This window comes from Eumetopias jubatus, unplaced genomic scaffold (genome assembly GCF_037043125.1).
Source record: "Eumetopias jubatus isolate StellerSeaLion01/CBP00866 unplaced genomic scaffold, mEumJub1_p1.0 scaffold_7, whole genome shotgun sequence".
NCBI lineage: Eukaryota > Metazoa > Chordata > Mammalia > Carnivora > Otariidae > Eumetopias > Eumetopias jubatus.
This window is the reverse complement of record NW_028274813.1, coordinates 91,338,544-91,350,953: the sequence shown is the minus strand read 5'-3', so window position 1 is coordinate 91,350,953 and position 12,410 is coordinate 91,338,544. Positions and strand designations below refer to the sequence as shown.

At 40.0% G+C, this 12,410-nt stretch overlaps 1 protein-coding gene across 5 annotated transcripts in view; it reads left to right on the top strand.

Annotated features, from left to right (window-relative positions):
- The window catches only part of ATP8B4 (ATPase phospholipid transporting 8B4 (putative)), a 301,636-nt gene that overhangs the window by 110,503 nt on the left and 178,723 nt on the right, over positions 1–12,410 (top strand). For all 5 annotated transcript variants that reach the window (XM_028100015.2, XM_028100016.2, XM_028100011.2 and 2 more), the window contains one exon: positions 10,632–10,693. In XM_028100015.2, the coding sequence (XP_027955816.1) occupies positions 10,632–10,693 (62 nt within the window). The remainder of the gene's footprint in view (positions 1–10,631; positions 10,694–12,410) is intronic.

The window sequence follows — 12,410 nt, the reverse complement described above, 5'->3', positions numbered from 1 at the left end:
GCCCTCCTCAATACCCATCACCAGGCAAACCCATCCCCCTACCCCCTCCCCTCTAGAACCCTCAGTTTGTTTTTCGGAGTCCATCATCTCTCATGGTTCATCTCCCCCTCTGACATACTCCCCTTTTCTTCCTCTCCTGTTATCTTCTTCTTTTTCTTTTTTCTTAAAATATGTTGCGTTATTTGTTTCAGAAGTACAGATCTGTGATTCAACAGTCTTGCACAATTCACAGCGCTCACCGTAGCACATACCCTCCCCAATGTCTATCACCCAGCCACCCCATCCCTCCCACCCCCAACCACTCCAGTAACACTCAGTTTGTTTCCTGAGATTAAGAATTCCTCATATCAGTGAGGTCATGTGATACATGTCTTTCTCTGATTGACTTATTTCACTCAGCATAACACCCTCCAATTCCATCCACATCGTTGCAAATGGCAAGATCTCATTCCTTTTGATGGCTGCATAATATTCCATTGTGTATATATACCACACCTTCTTTATCCATTCATCTGTCAATGGGCATCTTGGCTCTTTCCACAGTTTGGCTATTGTGGACATTGCTGCTATAAACATTGGGGTGCACGTACCCCTTCGGGTCCCTACATTTGTATCTTTGTGGTAAATACCCAGTAGTGCAATTGCTGGATCGAACGGTAGCTCTAATTTCAACTGTTTGAAGAAACCTCCATACTGTTTTCCAGAGGGGTTGCACCAGCTTGCATTCCCACCAACAGTGTAGGAGGGTTCCCCTTTCTCCGCATCCCCGCCAACATCTGTCATTTCCTGACTTGTTAATTTTAGCTATTCTGACTGGTGTGAGGTGGTATCTCATTGAGGTTTTGATTTGGATTTCCCTGATGCTGAGCGATGTTGAGCACTTTTTCATGTGCCTGTTGGCCATTTGGATGTCTTCTTTGGAGAAATGTCTGTTGATGTCTTCTGCCCATTTCTTGATTGGATTATTTGTTCTTTGGGTGTTGAGTTTGATAAGTTCTTTATAGATTTTGGATACTAGCCCTTTATCTGATATGTCATTTGCAAATATTTTCTCCCATTCTGTCGGTTGTCTTTTGGTTTTGTGGATGGTTTCTTTTGCTGTGCAAAAGCTTTTTATCTTGATGAAATCCCAATAGTTCATTTTTGCCCTGGCTTCCCGTGCCTTTGGCGATGTTTCTAGGAAGAAGTTGCTGCGGCTAAGGTCGAAAAGGTTGCTACCTGTGTTCTCTTTTAGGATTTGGATGGACTCCTGTCTCACGTTTAGGTCTTTCAACCATTTGGAGTCTATTTTTGTGTGTGGTGTAAGGAAATGGTCCAGTTTCATTCTTCTGCATGTGGCTGTCCAATTTTCCCAACACCATTTGTTGAAGAGACTGTCTTTTTGCCATTGGACATTCTTTCCTGCTTTGTCAAAAATAAGTTGACCATAGAGTTGAGGGTCCATTTCTGGGCTCTCGATTCTGTTCCATTGATCTATGTGTCTGTTTTTGTGCCAGTACCATACTGTCTTGATGATGACAGCTTTGTAATAGAGCTGGAAGTTCGGAATTGTGATGCCGCCAGCTTTGCTTTTCTTTTTCAGTATTCCTCTGGCTATTCTGGGTCTCTTCTGGTTCCATACAAATTTTAGGATTATTTGTTCCATTTCTTTGAAAAAAGTGGATGGTATTTTGATGGGGATTGCCTTGAATGTGTAGATTGCTCTAGGTAGCATTGACATCTTCACAATGTTGATTCTCCCAATCCATGAGCATGGAACGTTTTTCCATTTCTTTGTGTCTTCTTCAATTTCTTTCATGAGTATTTTATAGTTTTCTGAGTACAGATCCTTTGCCTCTTTGGTTAGATTTATTCCTAGGTATCTAATGGTTTTGGGTGCAATTGTAAATGGGATAGACTCCTTGATTTGTCTCTCTTCTGTCTTGTTGTTGGTGTATAGGAATGCCACTGATTTCTGTGCATTGATTTTATATCCTGCTACTTGACTGAATTCCTGTATGAGTTCTAGCAGTTTTGGGGTGGAGTCTTTTGGGTTTTCCACATACAGTATCATATCATCTGCAAAGACTGAGAGTTTGACTTCCTCTTTGCCGATTTGGATGCCTTTGATATCTTTTTGTTGTCTGATTGCTGTGGCTAGGACTTCTAATACTATGTTGAATAGCAGTGGTGAGAGTGGACATCCCTGCCGCGTTCCTGACCTTAGGGGAAAAGCTCTCAGCCTTTCCCCATTGAGAATGATATTCGCTGTAGGTTTTTCATAGATGGCTTTTATGATATTGAGGTATGTACCCTCTATCCCTATACTCTGAAGAGTTTTGATCAAGAAAGGATGTTGTACTTGGTCAAATGCTTTTTCTGCATCTATTGAGAGGATCATATGATTCCTGCTCTTTCTTTTGTTAATGTATTGTATCACGTTGATTGATTTGCGGATGTTGAACCAGCCTTGCAGCCCAGGAATAAATCCCACTTGGTCATGGTGAATAATCCTTTTAATGTACTGTTGGATCCTATTGGCTAGTATTTTGGTGAGAATTTTTGCATCCATGTTCATCAAGGATATTGGTCTGTAATTCTCTTTTTTGATGGGGTCTTTGTCTGGTTTTGGGATCAAGGTAATGCTGGCCTCATAAAATGAGTTTGGAAGTTTCCCTTCCATTTCTATTTTTTGGAACAGTTTCAGGAGAATAGGTATTAATTCTTCTTGAAATGTCTGATAGAATTCCCCTGGGAAGCCACCTGGCCCTGGGCTTTTGTTTCTTGGTAGATTTTTGATGACTGTTTCAATTTCCTTAGTGGTTATAGGTCTGTTCAGGTTTTCTATTTCTTCCTGGTTCAATTTTGGTAGTGGATACATCTCTAGGAATGCACCCATTTCTTCCAGGTTATCTAATTTGCTGGCATAGAGTTGCTCATAATATGTTCTTATAATTGTTTGTATTTCTTTGGTGTTGGTTGTGATCTCTCCTCTTTCATTCATGATTTTGTTGATTTGGGTCATTTCTCTTTTCTTTTTGATCAGTCTGGCCAGGGGTTTATCCATCTTGTTAATTCTTTCAAAGAACCAGCTCCTAGTTTCGTTGATCTGTTCTACTGTTCTTTTGGTTTCTAGTTCATTGATTTCTGCTCTGATCTTTATGATTTCTCTTCTCCTGCTGGGTTTAGGCTTTATTTGCTGTTCTTTCTCCAGCTCCTTTAGGTGTAGGGTTAGGTTGTGTATTTGAGACCTTTCTTGTTTCTTGAGAAAGGCTTGTATTGCTATATACTTTCCTCTCAGGACTGCCTTTGCTGGATCCCAAAGATTTTGAACAGTTGTGTTTTCATTTTCATTGGTTTCCATGAATTTTTTTAATTCTTCTTTAATTTCTTGGTTGACCCATTCATTCTTTAGTAGGATGCTCTTTAGCCTCCATGTATTTGAGTTCTTTCCGACTTTCCTCTTGTGGTTGAGTTCTAGTTTCAAAGCATTGTGGTCTGAAAATATGCAGGGAATGATCGCAATCTTTTGGTACCGATTGAGACCTGATTTGTGACCTAGGATGTGATCAATTCTGGAGACTGTTCCATGGGCACTAGAGAAGAATGTGTGTTCCGTTGCTTTGGGATGGAATGTTCTGAATATGTCTGTGAAGTCCATTTGGTCCAGTGTGTCATTTAAAGTCTTTATTTCCTTGTTGATCATTTGCTTAGATGATCTGTCCATTTCAGTCAGGGGGGTGTTAAAGTCCCCCACTATTATTGTATTGTTGTCAATGTGTTTCTTTGCTTTTGTTATTAATTGCCTTATATAATTGGCTGCTCCCATGTTCGGGGCATAGATATTTACAATTGTTAGATCTTCTTGTTGGATAGACCCTTTAAGTAGGATATAGTGTCCTTCCTCATCTCTTATTACAGTCTTTGTTTTAAAATCTAGTTTGTCTGATATAAGGATTGCCACGCCAGCTTTCTTTTGGTGTCCCTTAGCATGGTAAATGGTTTTCCACCCCCTCACTTTCAATCTGGGGGTGTCTTTGGGTCTAAAATGAGTCTCTTGCAGACAGCAGATTGATGGGTCTTGTTTTTTAATCCAATCTGATAGCCTGTGTCTTTTGATTGGGGCATTTAGCCCATTTACATTCAGGGTAACTATTGAAAGGTATGAATTTAGTGCCATTGTATTACCTGTAAGGTGACTGTTAACTGTCTGTTGTCTGTGTTCGTTTCTGCTCTTTGCTGCTTTTGGGTTCTCTCTTTGCTTAGAGGACCCCTCTCAATATTTCTTGGAGGGCTGGTTTCGTGTTTGCAAATTCCTTTAGTTTTTGTTTGTTCTGGAAGCTTTTTATCTCTCCTTCTATTTTCAGTGATAGCCTAGCTGGATATAGTATTCTTGGCTGCATATTTTTCTCGTTTAGTGCTCTGAAGATATCTTGCCAGTCCTTTCTGGCCTGCCAGGTCTCTGTGGATAGGTCTGTTGCCAATCTAATGTTTCTACCATTGTAGGTTACATATCTCTTCTCCCGAGCTGCTTTCAGGATTTTCTCTTTGTCTCTGAGACTCGTAAGTTTTACTATTAGATGTCGGGGTGTTGACCTATTATTATTGATTTTGAGAGGGGTTCTCTGTGCCTCCTGGATTTAATGCCTGTTTCCTTCCCCACATTAGGGAAGTTCTCTGCTATAATTTGCTCCAATATACCTTCTGCTCCTCTCTCTCTCTCTTCTTCTGGGATCCCAATTATTCTAATGTTGTTTCGTCTTATCGTATCACTTATCTCTCGAATTCTGCCCTCGTGATCCTGTAGTTGTTTCTCTCTTTTTCTCAGCCTCTTTATTTTCCATCATTTGGTCTTGTATATCGCTGATTCTCTCTTCTGCCTCATTTATCCTAGCATTTAGTGCCCCCATTTTTGATTGCACCTCATCAATAGCCTTTTTGATTTCGATTTGGTTAGATTTTAGTTCTTTTATTTCTCCAGAAAGGGTTTCTCTAATAACTTCCACGCTTTTTTCAAGCCCAGCTGGTATCTTTAAAGTCATGATTCTGAACTCTAGGTCTGACATCGTACTAATGTCCGTATTGAGTAGGTCCCTGGCTGACGGTACTACCTCTTGTTCTTTTTGCTGAAGTGATTTCTTTCGTCTTGTCATTTTGTCCAGAGGAGAATAGATGAATGAGAGAACAAAATGCTAACAGGTTTACAACGTCCCCAGCAAATATACTGTATACAAATCAGAAAAGACCTGAAACCAGGGGAAAAGAAAGGGAAAGAAAGAAAAAATAAAGAGAAAAAGAAAAAAAAAAAGAAAAAAAAAGATAAAAACAAAAACAAAACAATACAAAAAAAGCAGAATATGATCAAATATGATCAGGCTAGTGCATAGATCAGTGCCACACACTAGTTTTTGGGCGTATTTTGGTCTGTTTGAAAAAAGTGCCTCCTAAATTTTTAAAGGAAGAAAGACATATATGTACAAAATAAGGGTTGATACAATGAAGAGATGGAAGATGACTGTAAAGATGAAAATTATAAAAGATTTTATAAAAGGACTTGGTAAGATAAGTTGTTTGAAAAAAGAAAGAAGATTTAAGAAAAAAAAGAAAAAAAAAAAGGAAAAAGGGAGAGAATGTGATCAGGCAGGAGACTAGAACAAAGCCATACACTAGTGATTTAGGGTATATTTTGATCTGTTAGAAGAAACTGTACCTCAAAATTTTAAAGAGAGAACAACTTATATATATGCCAAAAATAAGGGTAACTACTATGAAGGGATAAAATATGACTAAAAATGAAAAATAGAAAATGTTTTTTTTTTTTAAAGGATTGATAAGATGTTGGTTGAAAAAGGGAAAAAGAAAAATAAAAAAAAACAGCAAAAATTAACTTTGATGAAATAATGAATCATGGTAAAAAAAAAAAAAGCCATGAATCTATGTGCAGTATTCCCCTAGCGCTGGAGTTCTCCCATTCTCCTTGATCGATCAACTTGGTCTTGGCTTGCTGGCTGTTTGTGCTGATCTTCTGGGGGAGGGGCCTGTTGCTGTGGTTTCCAAACGTCTTTGCCGGAGGCGGAATTGCCCCGCCCTTGTCGGTCCGGGCTAAGCAAGCTGCTCTGGTTTACTCTCAGGAGCTTTTGTTCCCTGCAAGCTCTCGGTACAGCTTTGGAGGACCAGGGCAGAAATGGTGGCCTCCTAATCTCCACCCGGAGGAGCTGAGAACTCGGGGCCCCGCTCCTCAGTGTGCCCCCAGAGAAAAGCAGTCACTTCCGTGTCCCCGGTCTCCGGCCGCACTCCGTGCTCACCTGGCCTGTGACCGAGCGTTGCTATCTCTGGCACCCGACCCTGCACGGAGTCTCCAAACCCAGCAGATCCCTGCAGTGCGTTCCTGCACCGCTCCTCCCCGGGAAGGAAGGGGAGTCTCCCCGGATCTGCTGCTTGTTGGGTCTCTGCTGGGGGAGCCGTGACCCGACTGGGCCGCAGATCACAGTTTATGGCAACCCCGAGCTGAGAGCCCGCGCCTCGGCTCCGTCTCTGCAGCCGGCTTCCCCGCTCTGATACCTGGGAGCTCTGGCGCACTAAGGAACCCCCGGTCTCTCTGTGACCCCAGGGGTCCTGAGACCACACTGTCCCGGGAGGATTCCACCCCCCGCTTATCCACTGCAGCGACGTCCCTCCGCCGAGCCAACTTCTAAAAGGTCCGATTTTGTGCTCCGCGGCTCTAGCACTTGCCAGAAGCGGCCGGCGGAGGCCCCTCCCCCGCCGTCTATCCTCCCGAATATCGCCTCGGATTCACTTCTCCGCACGTCCTACCTTCCAGTAAGTGGTCGCTTCTCTGTTCAGAGAGTTGTTGCTACTCTCCTCTTCGATCTCCTGTTGAGTTCGTAGGTGTTCAGAATGGTTTGATCCCTATTCAGCTGAATTCCTGAGACCAGACGAAATCTAGGTCTCCTACTCCTCCGCCATCTTGCTCCGCCCCCTACATCATTAGTTTTTGATGTAGTGTTCCATGATTCATTGTTTGCATGTAACACCCAGTGCTCCATTCAGTACGTGCCCTCCTTAATACCCCTCACCAGGCTAACCCATCCCCCAGCCCCCTCCCCTCTAGAACCCTCCGTTTGTTTCTCAGAGTCCATAGTCTCTCATGGTTCATCTCCCCCTCCTATTTGCCCCCCTTCATTTTACCATTCCTACTATCTTCTTTTTTTTTTTTAACATGTAATGTATTTGTTTCAGAGGTACACATCTGTGATTCAACAGTCTTACACACTTCACAGCACTCACCATAGTACATACCCTCCCCAATGTCTATCCCCCAGCCACCTCATCCCTCCCACCCCCCACCACTCCAGCAACCCTCAGTTTGTTTCCTGAGATTAAGAATTCCTCCTATCAGGGAGATCATATGATACATGTCTTTCTCTGATTGACTTATTTTGCTCAGCATAATACCCTCCAGTTCCATCCATGTTGTTGCAAATGGCAAGATCTCATTCCTTTTGATGGCCGCATAATATTCCATTATCTATATATACACCACATCTTCTTTATCCATTCATCTGTCAGTGGACATCTTGGCTCTTTCCATAGTTTGGCTATTGTGGACATTGCTACTATAAACATTGGGGTGCATGTACTCCTTCAGATCTTATGTATAATTTTTTGATAAATCAACAGTTTGATATGACTCATTTGAAAATTATCCATGTATATAACGTGTTTGTCTTTATATATCATGTTTCTGTAGGATACATAGGATATGACTCTCTTCATTTTTAATGAAGTGCCCCATGTATTTCATGGTTCATATTGTGACTATAACCTTTGAGGCAGGATTTTTAACTAACACACAGGACCTCTTCATAATAATGAATCATGTCACTTAAAAGTGGTCTGCTTGGAATTTATTCGTTCCTGTGAGATTGCCATTGTTCACAGTACTTTGGATCTCCTCATATAGAATTGCCTTCATGGTCAGTGTACAAGGTACAGAAGAAAGCCAATCTTGTAATTTTGTGTTCACCCAGTTTTGGAAACAAATGCCATTTCCTAGCCCCTAAAAAACCTATTTACCCTACCTGCTTTATTTTCTTTTTAAAGATTTTATTTATTTGACAGAGAGAGAGAGAGAGAGAGAGTACAAGCAGGAGGAGCGGCAGGCAGAGAGAGAGGGAGAAGCAGGCTCCCTGCTCAGCAGGGAGCCCGATGTGGGGCTCAATCCCAGGACCCTGGGATCATGACCCGAGCTGAAGGCAGACGCTTAACCATCTGAGCCACCCAGGCTCCCTACCCTACCTGCTTTCTAAGAGAAGCTTTTGTATACTTCCAAACATAAGACATCCCTTCATGTCTTTTCTAAGGGTAAATAGCTCCATCTTCAAAGAATAAGAGAATATTCCAGAGAATGCTCCAAGTAATTCTAGGAGAAGAAATTTTAACACTGATTTCCATAATGACAACTTTGGAGTAAATGTGTGTCTTTTCCACAATATCTGATCTTTCAGGGAAATAGTACTTATTTAGATGCTCGAGTTTCTACTTATTGGCTTTTATGTCTTATTTGTTATAGTCACACTTCATAGTAGAGTAAAATGGTAGAATAGAAAGAACATGGGCTTTGAAGAGAGACACCTTACCCTACTATGTTCTAACAGTATGATATGAGTGAAACCACTTCTCTGAACCCTTCCTTGTCTGTATCATGTGGCGAATGACACCCCAACTGTTGGGAGGACAAAATGAGATGTTATGTGTAAAGCATTTTGCCCAGAGCCTGTCTGGTGTACAGTCAATGCTAGTCCTCTGCTCCCTTCCTGTCCTGGGTAGTTCCTCTCTAAGCCTTCATATCTGTTTCTAGAGTAGAAACTGTCAAGAAGAGTCAGCCTGGGCATGAGACTACCATTTCCACTCCCACTACATTCCGTTCCAATACCAGCACTTCTTGGCAGAACCTGAGCTGAAGTGAAAGTGGTTTATTTTGAGACCCAGAGAATAAACGGCTCAGCTTTCAGGGAGTGAACTGATAGGTCCTTTTCTGTGATTCCCAGCCAGTCAATTTAGGGGATTATTTTCTGGTTAGATACAGATGTGACTAAATACTAAGTCTCCTTTTTGTCTCTACTGCAGTTAATTCTTGAATATGCTTTTATTTTTGTGATAATGTGTATGGGTTCAATAACCAGATATATTTATCAGTCAGGGTCTTGGCAGGAAAGAGATGTCACCCTGAGATGAGTAGGGTTGAAGAAAGATTAATAATGAATGCACTATTTACAAAAGGGCAAAAGAAAAGTTGTCAAAGAAAAGCACATAGTTTAGCAACACAGATGGCCACACTACTTCTCTGTCTGAAGGGGCAAAGGGAGGAAGCAGTTACCTGTATCTGACTTCTGCTCATGACACCTGGGGCTGCCTTCAAGCTAACTTAGCTTGAAGGAAGCCAGAGGGGGAAAATAACCCATTTCACTCTCCTCTGGCTACTCTGATCTTCTGCCACAACCACCTATTGGCCAGAGCAAACCAGGAGCCAGAGGGTAAGGACCTTATAGGTCAGCTTCCCATAACAAGGGTAGAGTGGAGAAGATGGGAAGTAGATATAGAGGAGTAAACACAGAATATCCAACACCCTCATCAAAGCTACACTCAGACAAAATAATATTTCTGTTGTTCTCTTGGGAAGGAGAAGTTTGCATGCCAATGATGGGCTGACTTAATTTAGTCCTCTACTGATACTATAAATATTTTCATGTTAGCAAATGCTAAGTATTGTATTTTTCCTGATAATATCCATTAACTTATACCTGGCAGTCAGGATAATTGCATGCACTGGGCATAGCATAATAGAGAGATTGGGATAGGTTTGGGAAGGATATTGGAAAAGAAAAGGAATCGTTGAGGCATCTTACATATTGTGATATTGATATTTTGAATTTTTTAAATGGAAAAGCACTAATTTTGATGATAGTCTTATCTGAATGGCTATGAATTTATGAGTTTAGTATAGTGCTCATAGTACTTGGATTCTTCTAAGCAGTATAAGATGTTTACATTACTGGAATTTACAATAAGAAATAGTATCACTTGGGCATAAATAAACAAATCCATACCAAATGTGGTTTAGTATTGTATTTTGAGTTTTGTTTTAAATGCTCCGTGTTTCATAAGATTACTGTTAACAATTAGAATTTCTGGAGAATAAAAATACATGTTATTACAAGTAATTTCTTGGCTTCAAAGAAATCCATAAAAAAGAATGACTGATGTTCCAGTGAAGTATTGAGGACATATGTGAGAGAAATGGAAGCCTCCTTTCCTTGTTGAAGATCTCAAAATATAGTTTTCTCTGGAACTGTGTGGCAGGGTAAAGAGCATATTGACTTCTTAGAAGCACCTAAAAATGTGTGGGAATTAGAAGAGCATGTGGCTCGACTTGTTCCATTGGTGACACCCAGAGAAGTGTTAGGGAGAAGGGTACTGATTCAGATTGAGAACACATGGAGCTGGGTTCAAGGTAAGCATAAACTCTACTAATTTTGGATTGATGGTGATATTGTCCAAACAGATGAACTCAAAGTATTTTTAGTGTCCCTATTTGTGCTGACAAAGTATGATTTAATATGTTTTTTTTTCACAAACATTTTGACTTTCAGTTTCGCCATAAGAGTGATAATCAAGTGAATAATCGGCTATCTGAAGTGCTCATCGACAGCAAGTAAGAAATAAATTCTTTGGGTTATTTTTAAGATTTCTGGGACCACAAAACAGGCCTTGGAAGTTGGTGGCTTTCTCTTTTAATTAAGTGTATGTTACTTTTCTCTTTCAATGTATTAAAAACTACAACAAAAGTCCATTTCATCTTCAGGGCTTTTTTAAATGTTCAACCAATGCTGTGCTGCCCATTTGACTTCAAATCCCTATGGAGTTTGTTCTGTGGAACACAGACATGCTGTATCACTTCATTTTTAGATCTAATATTGCTTAAAATTGGCACCTATGCTATGTCTTGTATGTAGTCAACGTTTCATAAATGTTTATTCAATTAGTTAATTTCTGGGAAATATTGCTAGACAGACTTGAACACATTACTGTATCAAGTGATAGTGATAAGAATCTTGCATTTACTTGATAGTTGAATTTAGAATGGATTATCCACCATAACACAGATTTTCATTGCTTTTAAGTTGATAAATATTTATGGAAATGATTCTTGAATTTAAAATGCTTTAAAACATGTATTTATACACTAATAACAGCAGAAACACCTCCAGAAAACTTAGCAAAAATATATTTCAAAACTTCATTCCATTGTTTCTTACTCTTTGTCCTTTTCTGCTAATAATAACATGTGACAAAGTAAACTTACAATACATTCTGGCAGTCAATCCCATTTGCCGATGAGTTTCAATCATTTGGATACTGTGAAGAATATAATTTTTAAAGGGAATATCATAAAATGAATTAATAAAATGAATCTCATAAAATGAAATTCCAAGAAATGATAAAGATATTAAGAGGGACTAGGTGTAATCTAGACAGTAATTGGTAGGATTGAAGTAATTAATCTCTTTCCATAACTCAAATGTTGACTGATCACTAATAACAGAATGACTACATAGTTTTTCTGTATTTGCTTGTTTTAGAAAATAGTGTTAAATGCACAATGAAGGAAAATGATCATACTTTAAAACTATAGTGGTAGAGACAGAGCCTCTGAAAGTGTGATTCCGGTGTGACATGGATAAGCCATAAAGATGCCTGGAACCATGTGGTTCATTTCCAATGTTAGCAGGTTTTTAATCGTTGCCACTATAGTATGGTGTTTAAAAGCATGGATTTTGCACTCAGAGGGACTTTAAGTATGAGTTTAGTCTTGATCCCAAATAATTCTGTGGTCTGGAGCAAGTTCTTAAGAGGTGGTGAAACTTTGTAAGCTAATGTGGTGTGTTGCTTTGAGCTATACTGTTGCATACCTGGACTTTCTCAAGTCTTGCAGTTCTGACTGTGTATTAGATCTGCCATGAATATGATATGACTAATTCCTCAAGGAACATTTGATAATAAATCTTATTCCTCTGAAGTATCATCTCATATAAAGTACGTTTAAAATATGTACAATTACATAGTGAGTTTGAAGTAACAGCTCTAGCATATCTTTTAATTTCCCTCAAATTTCCAGTTAAATATTTTTTCCATTATGTTCAGTTAGCCAACATATAGTACATCGTAAGTTTTTGTTGTAGTGTTCAACAATTCATTAGTTGCGGATAACACCCAGTGCTCATCCCAACACGTGCTCTCCTTAATACCCATCATCTGGTCACCTATCCCCCCACCCACTCCATTCTGTAACCCTCAGTTTGTTTCCTGGAGTCCAGAATCTCTCATGGTTTGTCTCCCTCTCTGATTTCTTCCCATTCAGTTTTCCCTCC